General features: G+C 45.4%; 2 protein-coding genes across 2 annotated transcripts in view; both read left to right on the forward strand.

Moving 5' to 3' along the window:
• Positions 1-15,149, forward strand: part of grap2a (GRB2 related adaptor protein 2a) — a 17,847-nt gene extending 2,698 nt beyond the window's left edge. The window contains exons 2-9 of the mRNA XM_083566572.1: positions 5,725-5,789; positions 6,126-6,256; positions 6,777-6,868; positions 7,895-8,014; positions 13,532-13,721; positions 13,840-13,905; positions 14,013-14,114; positions 14,345-15,149. Coding sequence (XP_083422698.1) covers positions 6,179-6,256; positions 6,777-6,868; positions 7,895-8,014; positions 13,532-13,721; positions 13,840-13,905; positions 14,013-14,114; positions 14,345-14,521 — 825 coding nt within the window. The 5' untranslated portion in view covers positions 5,725-5,789; positions 6,126-6,178 and the 3' untranslated portion in view covers positions 14,522-15,149. The remainder of the gene's footprint in view (positions 1-5,724; positions 5,790-6,125; positions 6,257-6,776; positions 6,869-7,894; positions 8,015-13,531; positions 13,722-13,839; positions 13,906-14,012; positions 14,115-14,344) is intronic.
• A 96-nt stretch (positions 15,150-15,245) lies between these two features.
• The window catches only part of fam83fa (family with sequence similarity 83 member Fa), a 15,894-nt gene continuing 13,639 nt past the window's right edge, over positions 15,246-17,500 (forward strand). The window contains exon 1 of the mRNA XM_083566520.1: positions 15,246-16,017. Within this exon, the coding sequence (XP_083422646.1) occupies positions 15,538-16,017 (480 nt within the window). The 5' untranslated portion in view covers positions 15,246-15,537. The remainder of the gene's footprint in view (positions 16,018-17,500) is intronic.

The following is a 17,500-nucleotide window of genomic DNA, read 5'->3' on the forward strand; positions in this document are numbered from 1 at the left end:
GGTGTGGTATGGTGTGGATGTGTAGTGGTGGTGTGGTATGGTGTGGATGTGTAGCGGTGGTATGGTGTGGATGTGTAGCGGTGGTATGGTGTGGATGTGTAGCGGTGGTATGGTGTGGATGTGTAGCGGTGGTATGGTGTGGATGTGTAGCGGTGGTATGGTGTGGATGTGTAGCGGTGGTATGGTGTGGATGTGTAGCGGTGGTGTGGTATGGTGTGGATGTGTAGTGGTGGTATGGTGTGGATGTGTATTGGTGGTATGGTGTGGATGTGTAGTGGTGGTGTGGTATGGTGTGGATGTGTAGTGGTGGTATGGTGTGGATGTGTATTGGTGGTATGGTGTGGATGTGTAGTGGTGGTGTGGTATGGTGTGGATGTGTAGTGGTGGTGTGGTATGGTGTGGATGTGTAGCGGTGGTATGGTGTGGATGTGTAGCGGTGGTATGGTGTGGATGTGTAGCGGTGGTATGGTGTGGATGTGTAGCGGTGGTATGGTGTGGATGTGTAGCGGTGGTATGGTGTGGATGTGTAGCGGTGGTATGGTGTGGATGTGTAGCGGTGGTATGGTGTGGATGTGTAGCGGTGGTATGGTGTGGATGTGTAGCGGTGGTATGGTGTGGATGTGTAGCGGTGGTATGGTGTGAATGTGTAGCGGTGGTATGGTGTGAATGTGTAGCGGTGGTATGGTGTGAATGTGTAGCGGTGGTATGGTGTGGATGTGTAGCGGTGGTATGGTGTGGATGTGTAGCGGTGGTATGGTATGGTGTGGATGTGTAGCGGTGGTATGGTATGGTGTGGATGTGTAGCGGTGGTGTGGTATGGTGTGGATGTGTAGCGGTGGTGTGGTATGGTGTGGATGTGTAGCGGTGGTGTGGTATGGTGTGGATGTGTAGCGGTGGTGTGGTGTGGATGTGTAGCGGTGGTATGGTGTGGATGTGTAGCGGTGGTATGGTGTGGATGTGTAGCGGTGGTATGGTGTGGATGTGTAGCGGTGGTATGGTGTGAATGTGTAGCGGTGGTATGGTGTGAATGTGTAGCGGTGGTATGGTGTGAATGTGTAGCGGTGGTATGGTGTGAATGTGTAGCGGTGGTATGGTGTGAATGTGTAGCGGTGGTATGGTGTGAATGTGTAGCGGTGGTATGGTGTGAATGTGTAGCGGTGGTATGGTGTGAATGTGTAGCGGTGGTATGGTGTGGATGTGTAGCGGTGGTGTGGTATGGTGTGGATGTGTAGCGGTGGTGTGGTATGGTGTGGATGTGTAGCGGTGGTGTGGTATGGTGTGGATGTGTAGCGGTGGTGTGGTATGGTGTGGATGTGTAGCGGTGGTATGGTGTGGATGTGTAGCGGTGGTATGGTGTGGATGTGTAGCGGTGGTATGGTGTGAATGTGTAGCGGTGGTATGGTGTGGATGTGTAGCGGTGGTATGGTGTGGATGTGTAGCGGTGGTATGGTGTGGATGTGTAGCGGTGGTGTGGTATGGTGTGGATGTGTAGCGGTGGTATGGTGTGAATGTGTAGCGGTGGTATGGTGTGAATGTGTAGCGGTGGTATGGTATGGATGTGTAGCGGTGGTATGGTGTGAATGTGTAGCGGTGGTATGGTGTGAATGTGTAGCGGTGGTATGGTGTGGATGTGTAGCGGTGGTATGGTATGGTGTGGATGTGTAGCGGTGGTATGGTGTGAATGTGTAGCGGTGGTATGGTGTGAATGTGTAGCGGTGGTATGGTGTGAATGTGTAGCGGTGGTATGGTGTGAATGTGTAGCGGTGGTATGGTGTGGATGTGTAGCGGTGGTATGGTATGGTGTGGATGTGTAGCGGTGGTATGGTATGGTGTGGATGTGTAGCGGTGGTATGGTGTGGATGTGTAGCGGTGGTGTGGTATGGTGTGGATGTGTAGCGGTGGTGTGGTATGGTGTGGATGTGTAGCGGTGGTGTGGTATGGTGTGGATGTGTAGCGGTGGTGTGGTATGGTGTGGATGTGTAGCGGTGTTATGGTGTGGATGTGTAGCGGTGGTATGGTGTGGATGTGTAGCGGTGGTATGGTGTGAATGTGTAGCGGTGGTATGGTGTGGATGTGTAGCGGTGGTATGGTGTGGATGTGTAGCGGTGGTGTGGTATGGTGTGGATGTGTAGCGGTGGTGTGGTATGGTGTGGATGTGTAGCGGTGGTATGGTGTGAATGTGTAGCGGTGGTATGGTGTGAATGTGTAGCGGTGGTATGGTATGGATGTGTAGCGGTGGTATGGTGTGAATGTGTAGCGGTGGTATGGTGTGGATGTGTAGCGGTGGTATGGTGTGGATGTGTAGTGGTGGTGTGGTATGGTGTGGATGTGTAGCGGTGGTATGGTGTGAATGTGTAGCGGTGGTATGGTGTGAATGTGTAGCGGTGGTATGGTGTGAATGTGTAGCGGTGGTATGGTGTGAATGTGTAGCGGTGGTATGGTGTGGATGTGTAGCGGTGGTATGGTATGGTGTGGATGTGTAGCGGTGGTATGGTATGGTGTGGATGTGTAGCGGTGGTATGGTATGGTGTGGATGTGTAGCGGTGGTATGGTGTGGATGTGTAGCGGTGGTGTGGTGTGGATGTGTAGCGGTGGTGTGGTGTGGATGTGTAGCGGTGGTGTGGTGTGGATGTGTAGCGGTGGTGTGGTGTGGATGTGTAGCGGTGGTGTGGTGTGGATGTGTAGCGGTGGTGTGGTGTGGATGTGTAGCGGTGGTGTGGTGTGGATGTGTAGCGGTGGTGTGGTGTGGTGTGGATGTGTAGCGGTGGTGTGGTATGGTGTGGATGTGTAGCGGTGGTATGGTGTGGATGTGTAGAGGTGGTATGGTGTGGATGTGTAGTGGTGGTGTGGTGTGGATGTGTAGTGGTGGTGTGGTGTGGATGTGTAGTGGTGGTGTGGTGTGGATGTGTAGTGGTGGTATGGTGTGGATGTGTAGTGGTGGTGTGGTATGGTGTGGCTGTGTAGCGGTGGTATGGTGTGGCTGTGTAGCGGTGGTATGGTGTGGCTGTGTAGCGGTGGTATGGTGTGGATTTGTAGCGGTGGTATGGTGTGGATTTGTAGCGGTGGTATGGTGTGGATGTGTAGTGGTGGTGTGGTATGGTGTGGATGTGTAGTGGTGGTGTGGTATGGTGTGGATGTGTAGCGGTGGTATGGTGTGGATGTGTAGCGGTGGTATGGTATGGTGTGGATGTGTAGCGGTGGTATGGTATGGTGTGGATGTGTAGCGGTGGTATGGTGTGGATGTGTAGCGGTGGTGTGGTGTGGATGTGTAGCGGTGGTGTGGTGTGGATGTGTAGCGGTGGTATGGTGTGGATGTGTAGCGGTGGTATGCTGTGGATGTGTAGTGGTGGTGTGGTATGGTGTGGATGTGTAGTGGTGGTGTGGTATGGTGTGGATGCGTAGCGGTGGTATGGTGTGAATGCGTAGCGGTGGTATGGTGTGAATGCGTAGCGGTGGTATGGTGTGAATGCGTAGCGGTGGTATGGTGTGACTGCGTAGCGGTGGTATGGTGTGGATGCGTAGCGGTGGTATGGTGTGGATGCGTAGCGGTGGTATGGTGTGGATGCGTAGCGGTGGTATGGTGTGGATGCGTAGCGGTGGTATGGTGTGGATGCGTAGCGGTGGTATGGTGTGGATGCGTAGCGGTGGTATGGTGTGGATGCGTAGCGGTGGTATGGTGTGGATGCGTAGCGGTGGTATGGTGTGGATGCGTAGCGGTGGTATGGTGTGAATGCGTAGCGGTGGTATGGTGTGGATGCGTAGCGGTGGTATGGTGTACAGTCTATTGTATAATATGATGTATAAAATGGAACATGGTTGAGCAGTGTAGTGTGCTGTAGGTAGTGTTTGAGCAGTAAATGTAGGTTACTTCCTGTCAGAATGTCACATGACCAGTGAGCCAATGAGAAAGTTTTAAGAGAAAACCTTCTTCCTTCACACAGAATGGCTCGATCTTAACAGTATTTCAAAACGTTACACATGTTCACTTGCCAACTGCGCTGTAACAGTGATTTTCCACTGCAGCACTCTTTCCATTTCCACATTTCACTTTCCTAATGTTTTCTTCTATTTTTCTGAAAATAAGCAAATAAATGTAAAAAGATTTAATTAATAAATAAATAAATAAACTTCGGGGTCAGTTGGAAAAAAGCCTGCAGTGTCGGTGCTGTAGATACAAAACTATTATTATTATTATTATTATTAATACATTTATTTTCACAAGTTGCATCAAGAGAAAGTGGTCTATAAAAACTGAACCTGTTATTTCTGCTAGACTGTTAAACATCTGATCAGACATTATTGTAGATCAGGATCACACTCATACCCCAGGGAGGTGGAACACTGCGTTGTGATTGGTCAGAAGGTGTGTATTATTGTTGTATATCAGCACAGAGAGCTTCATTTTGAACACAAGCAGCAGGTTCATCTGAATGCATGTGCTGGTAAAACAACACACACCTCACCTCACATTAACAATAAGCAGATAGAGAGAGAGAGAGAGTGAGAGGGAGAGAGAGAGAGAGAGAGAGAGAGAGAGAGAGAGAGAGAGAGAGAAAGAGAGAGGGAGGGAGAGGGAAAGAGAGAGAGAGAGAGAGAGAGGGAGAGAGAGAGAGAGTATAAGGAAGAGAGAGAGAGAGAGAGGGAGAGAGAGAGAGAGAAAGAGAGAGGGAGAGAGGGAGAGAGAGAGAGAGAGAGAGGGAGAGAGAGAGAGAGAGAGAGAGAGAGAGAGAGTATAAGGGAGAGAGAGAGAGAGAGGGAGAGAGCGAGGGAGAGAGAGAGAGAGAGAGAGAGAGAGAGAGTATGAGAGAGAGAGAGAGAGTATGAGAGAGAGAGAGAGAGAGAGAGAGAGAAAGTGAGTATGAGAGAGAGAGTGAGTATGAGAGAGAGAGAGAGTGAGTATGAGAGCGAGAGAGAGAGAGAGAGAGAGAGAGTATGTGAGAGTGAGAGAGTATGAGAGAGTGAGTGAGTATGAGAGAGAGAGAGAGAGTGAGTGAGTATGAGAGAGAGAGAGAGAGAGAGAGAGAGAGAGAGAGAGAGAGAGTATGAGAGAGAGAGAGAGAGAGAGAGAGAGAGAGAGAGAGAGTGAGTATGAGAGAGAGAGAGAGAGAGAGTGAGTATGAGAGAGAGAGAGAGAGAGAGAGAGAGAGAGAGAGAGAGAGAGAGAGAGAGAGAGAGAGAGAGACACGCGCGCACACACACACACACACACACACACACACACACACACTAGAAAAAAATAAATAAAAGAATAATATATATATATACTGTATATAATAAACCACTCTGTTTAAATGTTCTCTATGGTTCTTCAGATGTTCTCTGTGGTTCTTAATAATTCCCTGAGTTGTGTGTAGACTTTTACAGAAGTTTTCTTGAAGTGTTCATTCGACAGTTAAGAATTCGTGTCTTTCTAAAAAAAAGAAATCCCTCTGTAAGAAAATCACTCAAGGGTTGTTCCTCAAAATGGAGAAGTAAAAAAGCTTTAAGGTAAGTTAGAAATTTCTTCTTCTTTAAGGGTTCAGTGGATAATGAAGATTATCTCAGCTTCCAGGAGTTCTACATCAAACCCTTAATGGTTGTTCCTGAGTTCTATTAAGGAACCTTCAAGGGTGTGGAATGTATCTTCCAGCTTGGAGAAGAAAACACTTCAATGTTAAAATGGCTTAGGTCAAAGTAAAAGCTGGTGTGTGTGTAATCAGGTTCTCTTCTCCTTTTGTGTTGAAGGTGAATTCTTCTCTAGGATGTACTGATCCACCTCACGTCTGACCAGGTTCTCCACCAGGACAAGTGTAAGATTTCTTCACTCCTTCACATCCTCATAAACCTCTTAGCTAATGAACACCTTCTGACCAATCAGAGTGCAGTGTTTTGTAAGGAGGACCTGAACTGCTCACCTCAGAATAACGTCCTCCAACACATGATCTTCACATTTATGGTCTTAGTTATTCTGAGGTGACATTTGAATGGTGTTCATGTGCGAATGTCAGATTACCCACAGCTGCGTGTTCTCTCAGCCAGCTGTGTGTGTGTGTGTGTGTGTGTGTGTGTGTGTGTGTGTGTGTGTGTGTGTGTGTGTGTGAGAGAGAGAGGTAGAGTTAACTTCCTCTTCTTGATCTCTTGTACAGATATTTGCTCGTCTCTTCTCTCCTTTGTCTCTTCTCTCCCTCGCTCTGTCGTCATGGAGGCGCGAGGAAAGTTTGAGTTTAACGCCACGGCTGAGGATGAGCTCAGCTTTCGCAAAGGAGACATTCTGAAGGTACACAAAGTGCATTCTGAACCCTAGGCTCCTGTCTATGTTCTCCTGGTGTTCCTCTAGAAGAACAAGGATCTTACAGGTTCTACAGTATGTGAAATGTATATATCTATGTAAAGAGTCTATATATATATATATATATATCCATCTGAGGTTCTCCAAAACCTTCTCAGGAGTCTGAGAACCAAACCATTGTTTTTTTTAAACCTTAAAATCTGAAAGTATGTAGATACCAATAAACTCAATATCAGGGTCTAAGTATTAATAATAAAATGAAGGCAATATCATCAAAATTATACCGATCAGTTACTCACACACACACACACACACACACACACACACACACACACCAAAAAAATGGTCCGTTTGTTATTAGAAGCACTTTGAAAACCATTCAACAAATATCCATTAAGGGTTTCTCCAGAGTGAAAACTGAAGCACAATGAAGTGTGTGTGTGTGTGTGTGTGTGTGTGTGTGTGTGTGTGTGTGTGTGTGTGTGTGTGTGTGTGTGTGTGTGTGCAGATTCTCAGCTCTCAGGATAACTGGTTTAAAGCAGAAATGCACGGACACGAAGGCTTCGTCCCCAAAAACTACGTAGACAGACAGACCCCCAGGTGATCTCCTGCACATCACAACCTCACACCTCAACACATATTTTTCTTCTGAGATCATGAATTCTCAGAAATGTGATAAGTCCCTGGTGTAGACTCTCAGCCATGCTGGACTTCAGATCAGCCGTGTCTTCCTGTTCAGATCATTTCCTCTGCTGTGGTTTCTTGATCACATGTGCTCCTGACTACAGGCTCCAGGCTGCACCTGTTCATCACTGCACACCTCAACAATGTTCAGCTGTAATATATGATCTTTCAGTGTTGAGGATGAGGATGAGGTTCCCTCTTGAGTCTGGTTCCTCTCAAGGTTTCTTGCTCATGAGTTTTTCCCTCACCACAGTCGCTGCCGACTCACTCATTAGGGACAAACGTATACATCTTTTATCACCGCTTTATCTGTGTAAAGCTGATTCTGATTCAACGACTCGTCGATTCACTGAATCACTGAATCACTGACTCACTGATTTACTGACTCAGGTCACTGACGGCTCCAGGACTGTGGTGGAATTGGGTTAAGGATCATTTTCAATTCTGTACCAATTATTTGTTCAACATTGCAGAGATTTTGCCTCCTTTCAGATCTGCTCTGATTACAGAATGCCCATGTGTGTGTGTGTGTGTGTGTAATTCATTACTCTTTTATTTCTAGAGCACTTTTAACAATATACATTTTCTCAAAGCACATTTACAAAAATAAAGTTGTATAAAAGAATGTTCAAGTTTCTCCCTAATGACTGATCCAGTGGTGACTGTGGTGAAGGAAAAACTCCCTGAGACTTCATTAAAAAAAAAACTTTAGATGATCCAGAAGACTCAAAGGGGAACCTCATCCTCATCAGTGGTAAAGTGTACAGTGATTGTTGATATTAATTCCAGTCCAAATTCATCCTTAAATCTATTGGAATTTCAGCTCAGGAACTTCCGGGATCTTAAGGGTGTTGATGTGAACCACAGCGTGTTCTCCTGTGTGTGTTTCTGCTTGTGAGGTGTGTGTAAGTGTTCTGATGTTCTTTATTATGTGGTATAAAGCTGGTACCAGGAGAGCGCCAGCCGCAGCTCTGCAGAGGAAATTCTCATGTCCCGGGAGGTGGGAGGTTTCCTGATCCGCGGCAGTCAGAGCTCACCTGGAGATTTCTCCATCTCTGTCAGGTCTGAGTCTGAACACACACACACACACACACACACACGCACACACACATTTACATTCTGTGTTGCTTTACTCAACAAACACAGCATCAAAAACACACACATCACTCTCAGGTTCCTCAAGGGCTCCTCAGCCATGTGATGGTTTTCTAACATTTTACTCTTTCATGCACAGGAAATCACTTTGCAGAACATCAGCATGGAGAACCACACTGACACTTTCAGTACTTCTCCATCTTCCTTCCTTCCTTCCTTCCTTCATTTCTCTCTCAGTTTTTTGCTTTATGGCGTGACGCAGAAATGGGGAAACTTTAGTTTAGTCTGTTAGATGGAACCCCAGACTCTGGAGTCCAGCTTTCTCTACTAACTTTGCCATCAGAACATTTTGTTCTCATTTAAACATCTTTTCTGTTTGAGAGCAAGAGTTTGTTTAATGTACGACATGCGTAAATAATTGCACCCTTTCCACAAGTGACCCATTACATAAAATAACAAAATCAAATAATCAGTCTTTAATATCGGTGAAGTGGAAAAAAAACTTTATTAACACACCCAGAAAATAATCACACACACACACATTGTGGTTTTAATCTGTTTAGCCCCAGAATTCACCTGAACTCTCAGAAGATCATGCATCATCACCCACATGACTACGTCTGCTGTATCAGTTCAAATGTGGTCAGATCTGTGTGGTGAATCTACTGATCATCTTCAACTTTTTCAGACTCCATCTGGTCTTTCACATCGTCCCCCTGGTGTAATAAAGTCTAAAATACTCTACAACTCTTTATTACAGCCTGTAACTGGTTTAAACTGAACTGTAAAGCGGATCCTAACTGGTGTCCAGTGAGTCCTAGGATCGATTTTATATGATGTAGCATATGGTGAGGAAAAGTACAAGTTGTGTATTTTGTATATTATAGTAGTGTTTAGATGCTACACTATACCTATATTGAAGTCTGGAATAAATATGTAGATTGGTTAATTATTGGGGTCTGAGACAATTCATCATGGTTTAGTCCAATTTGGTTCGTTTTTTCAAAAACATTTGGGAGACTCAACATTACAGAAGCGTAGTAATGAGTGGCATGTGATATGGATTTTCACCAGCAGAGGGTGCAAATAAACACCACCATATTCCTGTTAATGAGAACAGTGTGTGTGTGTGTGTGTGTGTGTGTGTGTGTGTGTGTGTGTGTGTGTGTGTGTTTGTGGACATGTGTGCATAGTGTGTATGTTGTTTATGTTGTGTGTATGTTGTGTAGGGTGTGTTTATGTTGTGTATAGTGTGTTTATATTGTGTAGGGTGTTAATGGTGTGTATAGTGTGCTTATGTTGTGTAGGGTGTGTTAATGTTGTGTAGGGTGTGTTTATGTTGTGTAGGGTGTGTTGATGTTGTGTAGAGTGTGTTGATGTTGTGTAGGGTGTGTAGGGTTGTTTATGTTGTGGAGGGTTGTTTATGTTGTGTAGGGTGTGTTAATGTTGTGTATGTTGTGTAGGGTGTGTTTATGTTGTGTAGGGTGTGTTTATGTTGTGTATGTTGTGTAGGGTGTGTTTATGTTGTGTAGGGTGTGTGTATGTTGTGTAGGGTGTGTTAATGTTGTGTAGGGTGTGTTTATGTTGTGTATGTTGTGTAGGGTGTGTTTATGTTGTGTAGGGTGTGTAGGGTGTGTTTATGTTGTGTAGGGTGTGTTTATGTTGTGTAGGGTGTGTGTATGTTGTGTATGTTGTGTAGGGTGTGTTTATGTTGTGTAGGGTGTGTGTATGTTGTGTATGTTGTGTAGGGTGTGGTTATGTTGTGTAGGGTGTGTTTATGTTGTGTATGTTGTGTAGGGTGTGTTTATGTTGTGTAGGGTGTGTGTATGTTGTGTATGTTGTGTAGGGTGTGTTTATGTTGTGTAGGGTGTGTGTATGTTGTGTAGGGTGTTTATGTATGTGTTTATGTTGTGTAGGGTGTGTGTATGTTGTGTATGTTGTGTAGGGTGTGTTTATGTTGTGTAGGGTGTGTGTATGTTGTGTATGTTGTGTAGGGTGTGTTTATGTTGTGTAGGGTGTGTTAATGTTGTGTATGTTGTGTAGGGTGTGTTAATGTTGTGTAGGGTGTGTTAATGTTGTGTATGTTGTGTAGGGTGTGTTAATGTTGTGTATGTTGTGTAGGGTGTGGTTATGTTGTGTAGGGTGTGTTTATGTTGTGTATGTTGTGTAGGGTGTGTTTATGTTGTGTAGGGTGTGTGTATGTTGTGTATGTTGTGTAGGGTGTGTTTATGTTGTGTAGGGTGTGTGTATGTTGTGTAGGGTGTTTATGTATGTGTTTATGTTGTGTAGGGTGTGTGTATGTTGTGTATGTTGTGTAGGGTGTGTTTATGTTGTGTAGGGTGTGTGTATGTTGTGTATGTTGTGTAGGGTGTGTTTATGTTGTGTAGGGTGTGTTAATGTTGTGTATGTTGTGTAGGGTGTGTTAATGTTGTGTAGGGTGTGTTAATGTTGTGTATGTTGTGTAGGGTGTGTTAATGTTGTGTATGTTGTGTAGGGTGTGTTTATGTTGTGTAGGGTGTGTTTATGTTGTTTAGGGTGTGTTTATGTTGTGTATGTTGTGTAGGGTGTGTGTATGTTGTGTAGGGTGTGTGTATGTTGTGTAGGGTGTGTGTATGTTGTGTAGGGTGTGTTTATGTTGTGTAGGGTGTGTAGGGTGTGTATGTTGTGTAGGGTGTGTATGTTGTGTAGGGTGTGTTAATGTTGTGTAGGGTGTGTTTATGTTGTGTAGGGTGTGTTAATGTTGTGTATGTTGTGTAGGGTGTGTTTATGTTGTGTAGGGTGTGTGTATGTTGTGTATGTTGTGTAGGGTGTGGTTATGTTGTGTAGGGTGTGTTTATGTTGTGTAGGGTGTGTGTATGTTGTGTAGGGTGTGTTTATGTTGTGTAGGGTGTGTGTATGTTGTGTAGGGTGTTTATGTATGTGTTTATGTTGTGTAGGGTGTGTGTATGTTGTGTATGTTGTGTAGGGTGTGTTTATGTTGTGTAGGGTGTGTTTATGTTGTGTAGGGTGTGTGTATGTTGTGTATGTTGTGTAGGGTGTGTTTATGTTGTGTAGGGTGTGTGTATGTTGTGTAGGGTGTGTATGTTGTGTAGGGTGTGTTTATGTTGTGGTTATGTTGTGTAGGGTGTGTTTATGTTGTGTATGTTGTGTAGGGTTGGTTTATGTTGTGTAGGGTGTGTTTATGTTGTGTATGTTGTGTAGGGTTGCTTTATGTTGTGTATGTTGTGTAGGGTGTGTTTATGTTGTGTAGGGTGTGTTTATGTTGTGTATGTTGTGTAGGGTGTGTTTATGTTGTGTAGGGTGTGTTTATGTTGTGTATGTTGTGTAGGGTGTGGTTATGTTGTGTAGGGTGTGTTTATGTTGTGTATGTTGTGTAGGGTGTGTTTATGTTGTGTAGGGTGTGTTTATGTTGTGTAGGGTGTGTTTATGTTGTGTAGGGTGTGTTTATGTTGTGTAGGGTGTGTGTATGTTGTGTAGGGTGTGTTAATGTTGTGTAGGGTGTGTTTATGTTGTGTATGTTGTGTAGGGTGTGTTTATGTTGTGTAGGGTGTGTTTATGTTGTGTATGTTGTGTAGGGTGTGTTTATGTTGTGTAGGGTGTGTTAATGTTGTGTAGGGTGTGTGTATGTTGTGTATGTTGTGTAGGGTGTGTTTATGTTGTGTAGGGTGTGTGTATGTTGTGTAGGGTGTGTTTATGTTGTGTAGGGTGTGTTTATGTTGTGTAGGGTGTGTTTATGTTGTGTATGTTGTGTAGGGTGTGTTTATGTTGTGTAGGGTGTGTGTATGTTGTGTAGGGTGTGTTTATGTTGTGTATGTTGTGTAGGGTGTGTTTGTTGTGTAGGGTGTGTTTATGTTGTGTAGGGTGTGTAGGGTGTGTTTATGTTGTGTAGGGTGTGTTTATGTTGTGTAGGGTGTGTGTATGTTGTGTATGTTGTGTAGGGTGTGTTTATGTTGTGTAGGGTGTGTGTATGTTGTGTATGTTGTGTAGGGTCTGGTTATGTTGTGTAGGGTGTGTTTATGTTGTGTATGTTGTGTAGGGTGTGTTTATGTTGTGTAGGGTGTGTGTATGTTGTGTATGTTGTGTAGGGTGTGTTTATGTTGTGTAGGGTGTGTGTATGTTGTGTATGTTGTGTAGGGTGTGTTTATGTTGTGTAGGGTGTGTGTATGTTGTGTATGTTGTGTAGGGTGTGGTTATGTTGTGTAGGGTGTGTTTATGTTGTGTATGTTGTGTAGGGTGTGTGTATGTTGTGTAGGGTGTGTTTATGTTGTGTAGGGTGTGTGTATGTTGTGTAGGGTGTGTTTATGTTGTGTAGGGTGTGTTTATGTTGTGTATGTTGTGTAGGGTGTGTGTATGTTGTGTAGGGTGTGTTTATGTTGTGTAGGGTGTGTTTATGTTGTGTAGGGTGTGTTTATGTTGTGTAGGGTGTGTTTATGTTGTGTAGGGTGTGTTTATGTTGTGTATGTTGTGTAGGATGTGTTTATGTTGTGTATGTTGTGAAGGGTGTGTTTATGTTGTGTAGGGTGTGTTTATGTTGTGTAGGGTGTGTTTATGTTGTGTAGGGTGTGTTTATGTTGTGTATGTTGTGTAGGATGTGTTTATGTTGTGTAGGGTGTGTTTATGTTGTGTATGTTGTGTAGGATGTGTTTATGTTGTGTATGTTGTGTAGGATGTGTTTATGTTGTGTAGGGTGTGTTTATGTTGTGTATGTTGTGTAGGATGTGTTTATGTTGTGTATGTTGTGTAGGATGTGTTTATGTTGTGTAGGGTGTGTGTATGTTGTATATGTATGTAGGGCTGCAACTAATGATTATTTTGATAATTGATTAATTGAATCGTAGTGAAGTCGCAGTAAATCACGTTTAAGTGACTGTTACTTATAAAAGCTATAACAGAGAATAAACAGAGAAACGCAGCACGCAGACTGTGTCCTCATTAATAAATAAAAATCTACATGAATACAGAAGCAGAACGAGTCCCTAAAAAACACAACACAGTAAAAATGTGCTCGTTTGCTGCTGCTGCTTGTAGATTTAGTGTTTGTTCACAGCAGTTTAATTGAATCATCACGATGTCTTGAGCAACCTGACGCTCGCCAGTGACGACAGAACAGATCCAGTGCCACGTTCCCCAAGTTACACACACACACACACACACACACACACACAGTTTACACAATATCACTCCATTACACTACAACATTTACACAGGACTATAGAGTTTTCATTCACCGTGCTGATGTTCCACCTGCATCCCTCACACCAGAGTGTTTCCTCTTCACCTGCTCCTGCATCACTGTGGGACCTTCATCCCACACAAACTCCACCTGTATGGTGTGTGTGTGTGTGCGCGTGCGTTTGTGTGTGTGAATGGTGTGAATGGGGGGTGTGATTGGTGTGTGTGTGTATGGTGTGATTGGTGTGTGTGTGTGTGTGTGTGCTCTCCTCTTCCTCTGGATTCTCGTCTCATGTCTGTTTCTGATTTCAGACACGAGTCTGATGTGCAGCACTTTAAGGTGATGAAGGACAGTAAGGGTAATTATTACCTGTGGAGTGAGAAGTTCACGTCTCTCAACAAGCTGGTGGAGTTCTACAAAACCTCATCCATCTCCAAACAGAAAGAGATCTACCTGAGAGACGGGAGCCGAGAAGAACCGAGAGTTTCACCACCTCATCCTGTAAATACACACACACACACACACACACACACACACACACACACACACACACACACACACATTTATTTTACTGTTGTGGTTTTTATTATAATTTTTATTATTATTATTATTATTATAGTTACCTCGGCCCCAACCCTCAGCTCCGGCACAACGCAGACCAGTAGAGCAAACTCACCATCATCAGGTAAGTCTCTCTCACACACACACACACACACACACACACACACACACACACACACACACACACACACAGTAAAGTGTGAATTTTTGTAACCTTGTGTTCCTCATCAGAGTAAACATGGAAGTTTGGAGGCTCACATGGGTCCAGGGAAGAACAGTCCTGTTAGTACCCTTCCTACAGCCAGACGCTTTTCTGACAATGTGCCTGCACCGGTATACACACACACACACACACACACACACACACACACACACACACACACACACACCTTATATACTACACACATACAGTATTTCCTTTTATATTGTATCTCATGGATGGCAATATCTGTGTGTGTGTGTGTGTGTGTGTGTGTGTGTGTGTGTGTGTGTGTGTGTGTGTGTGTGTGTGTGTGTGTGTGTGTGTGTGTGTGTGTGTGTGTGTGTGTGTGTGTGTGTAACAGAGACCAGTGGTCCAGGTGAAGGCGCTGTATGATTTCATAGCAGAGGAGGAGGATGAGTTAGGCTTCAGTGCTGGTGACATCATTGAGGTTCTGGATCGCTCTGATGTTTCGTGGTGGAAAGGACGCCTGCATGAGAACGTTGGACTTTTCCCTGCGAACTACACGGCTCCGATTTAACCGAGCCGGAGAACCGGGTCCTCCAGCGTAGCTTCACAGAACGCTTTTTTCCTCTCTGATCCCCAGGACAGGGGAACGAGCTTCACACCTCGTGTAAATTCTTTGATGTATGTTTTGGACATGAGGTACGATTCTGTTTCCATGGAGACGGGACACACAGACAGAGAGGCTTCTTCATCCTCCTGCTTTCTCACTCATTTAGTGTTCATCACTGTTCCTCAGTCCTGCTCCTGTTTTCTGTCCTCACACTCACTCTGCTCTAAATCAGCGTGAGACCCGAGTGAGACACACCAGGTGGAGGGACTTCAGGAGCAGGATGGAGAAAATCTACAAACTTCTTATTCTACACATTTCATTATTACTGACATCAGAGCGGTGGACTTTTATACAACTTTATTCCTCCTGAATATTTTATCCGAGTCGTTTTTTTAATCCTCTCACTTGTTTTCCCTACAGTGTCGTTTTTATACAACAGATCAACTTCTTACGCTTGTAAAATTATCCTCAACATCTTCTGATATCACTGCTGTTAGAACACAATACTGTGGGAAATTTTTCAAATAGTCTGTAGGTCAGTCTTTTGTTTGCTGTAGGCATTAAAATAAAATAAAATAAAAAGGTGAAATAAGTCCCAGATATTTGATGAGTGTTAATTTCCTGTCTAAAACTATGGGGTTTTGTAATACTTGTGTGTGTGTGTGTGTGTGTGTGTGTGTGTGTGTGTGTGTGTGTGTGTGTGTGTGTGTGTGTGTGTGTAATAATTGAGCTTGTTTTTGACTACGCTGTAAACTTTTGTATCTTCTGCACATCCTGGACTTGGTTCAGGATCTCACTGACATCAATAGTGACTTTTGTAACGATACCAGGTGCTGTAGCCCCGCCCCCAAACACCCCAGAAGCCCCGCCCGTATCAGTTGGAGACTCCGCCCCTCTGATATTACAGGAAGACACCTACTGTAAGTTTTCAGGGATAGAGAAAGGGACAGGTAGCGGACAGGGACAGGGACAGGGGTGTCATGGCGGACTCGCAGCTCCTCTGTATAGATGATGAACACGTGAACGTGAAGATTCCCGAGTCGAAGCCGGAGTTTTATTATAGTGAGGAGCAGCGCGCGGCGCTCGAGCATCTGCTCCGGGACGGGGACGGAGCCTTCAAGCTGCGGCTCCGCGAGGACAACACCAAAGACTTCCTGTCGGCGCGTGAGGTGAAATGGATTCGCGACACGTTCCGGGAATATGAGGATCCCGATCACGGGCCCGACGATCTGCGGCCGGAGCCGCGCGCGCCACGCTCACCCGGGAGCTCGGACTCGGGAGTTCACTCCACCTACTGGCCCACACTGTCAGACACCCAGGCGCCGGCGCTCGAGCTCGGCTGGCCAACGGGCGGCTTTTACCGGGGAGTCACGCGCGTGTCGGTTTACACTCATCCACCCAAAGAGAACAGCCCTCACATCAAAGAGGTGGTGAGGAGACTGATACAGGACGCGCACAAGGTAAACCACAGGATCTTCTGCAGCGCCTGATTTCCACTCTTACCATCTCCACTCACACCATCTCCACTTTTACCATCTCCACTCAACCCTTCTCAACTCTCACCATCTCCACTCTCACCATCTCCACTCAACCCTTCTCAACTCTCACCTTCTCCACTCTCACCATCTCCACTCAACCCTTCTCAACTCTCACCTTCTCCACTCTCACCATCTCCACTCAACCCTTCTCAACTCTCACCTTCTCCACTCTCACCATCTCCACTCTCACCTTCTCCACTCTCACCATCTCCACTCAACACCTTCTCCACTCAACACCTTCTCCACTCAACACCTTCTCCACTCTCACCTTCTCCACTCAACACCTTCTCCACTCTCACCATCTCCACTCAACACCTTCTCCACTCAACACCTTCTCCACTCTCACCTTCTCCACTCAACACCTTCTCCACTCAACACCTTCTCCACTCAACACCTTCTCCACTCAACCCTTCTCAACTCTCACCATCTCCACTCTCACCATCTCCCCTCTCACCTTCTCCCCTCTCACCATCTCCACTCAACACCTTCCCCACTCTCACCATCTCCACTCTCACCATCTCCACTCAACACCTTCTCCACTCAACACCTTCTCCACTCAACACCTTCTCCACTCTCACCTTCTCCACTCAACACCTTCTCCACTCAACACCTTCTCCACTCTCACCATCTCCACTCTCACCATCTCCACTCTCACCATCTCCACTCTCACCATCTCCACTCAACACCTTCTCCACTCAACACCTTCTCCACTCTCACCATCTCCACTCTCACCATCTCCACTCTCACCTTCTCCACTCTCACCTTCTCCACTCAACACCTTCTCCACTCTCACCTTCTCCACTCTCACCTTCTCCACTCAACACCTTCTCCACTCTCACCTTCTCCACTCTCACCTTCTCCACTCAACACCTTCTCCACTCTCACCTTCTCCACTCAACACCTTCTCCACTCAACACCTTCTCCACTCAACACCTTCTCCACTCTCACCTTCTCCACTCTCACCTTCTCCACTCAACACCTTCTCCACTCAACACCTTCTCCACTCAACACCTTCTCCACTCTCACCTTCTCCACTTAACACCTTCTCCACTCAACACCTTCTCCACTCTCACCTTCTCCACTCTCACCTTCTCCACTCAACACCTTCTCCACTCAACACCTTCTCCACTCTCACCTTCTCCACTCAACACCTTCTCCACTCTCACCTTCTCCAATCACCACCTTCTCCACTCTCACCATCTCCACTCACCACCTTCTCCACTCTCACTATCTCCACTCAACACCTTCTTCACTCTCCACTCTTCTCCACTCACACCTCCTTCTAATTACCTGTCTCATCTTAAACCTTCTCATTTCACTCTTTCTGTACTAAAGCTTGTTTGAGTAGATTTTTTGATCATTAGCTCTCTATTTCTCTCTCTCTCACACACACACACACACACAC

The sequence above is a fragment of the Silurus aristotelis genome (assembly GCF_946808225.1).
Source record: "Silurus aristotelis genome assembly, chromosome: 17".
In the NCBI taxonomy this organism is placed as follows: domain Eukaryota; kingdom Metazoa; phylum Chordata; class Actinopteri; order Siluriformes; family Siluridae; genus Silurus; species Silurus aristotelis.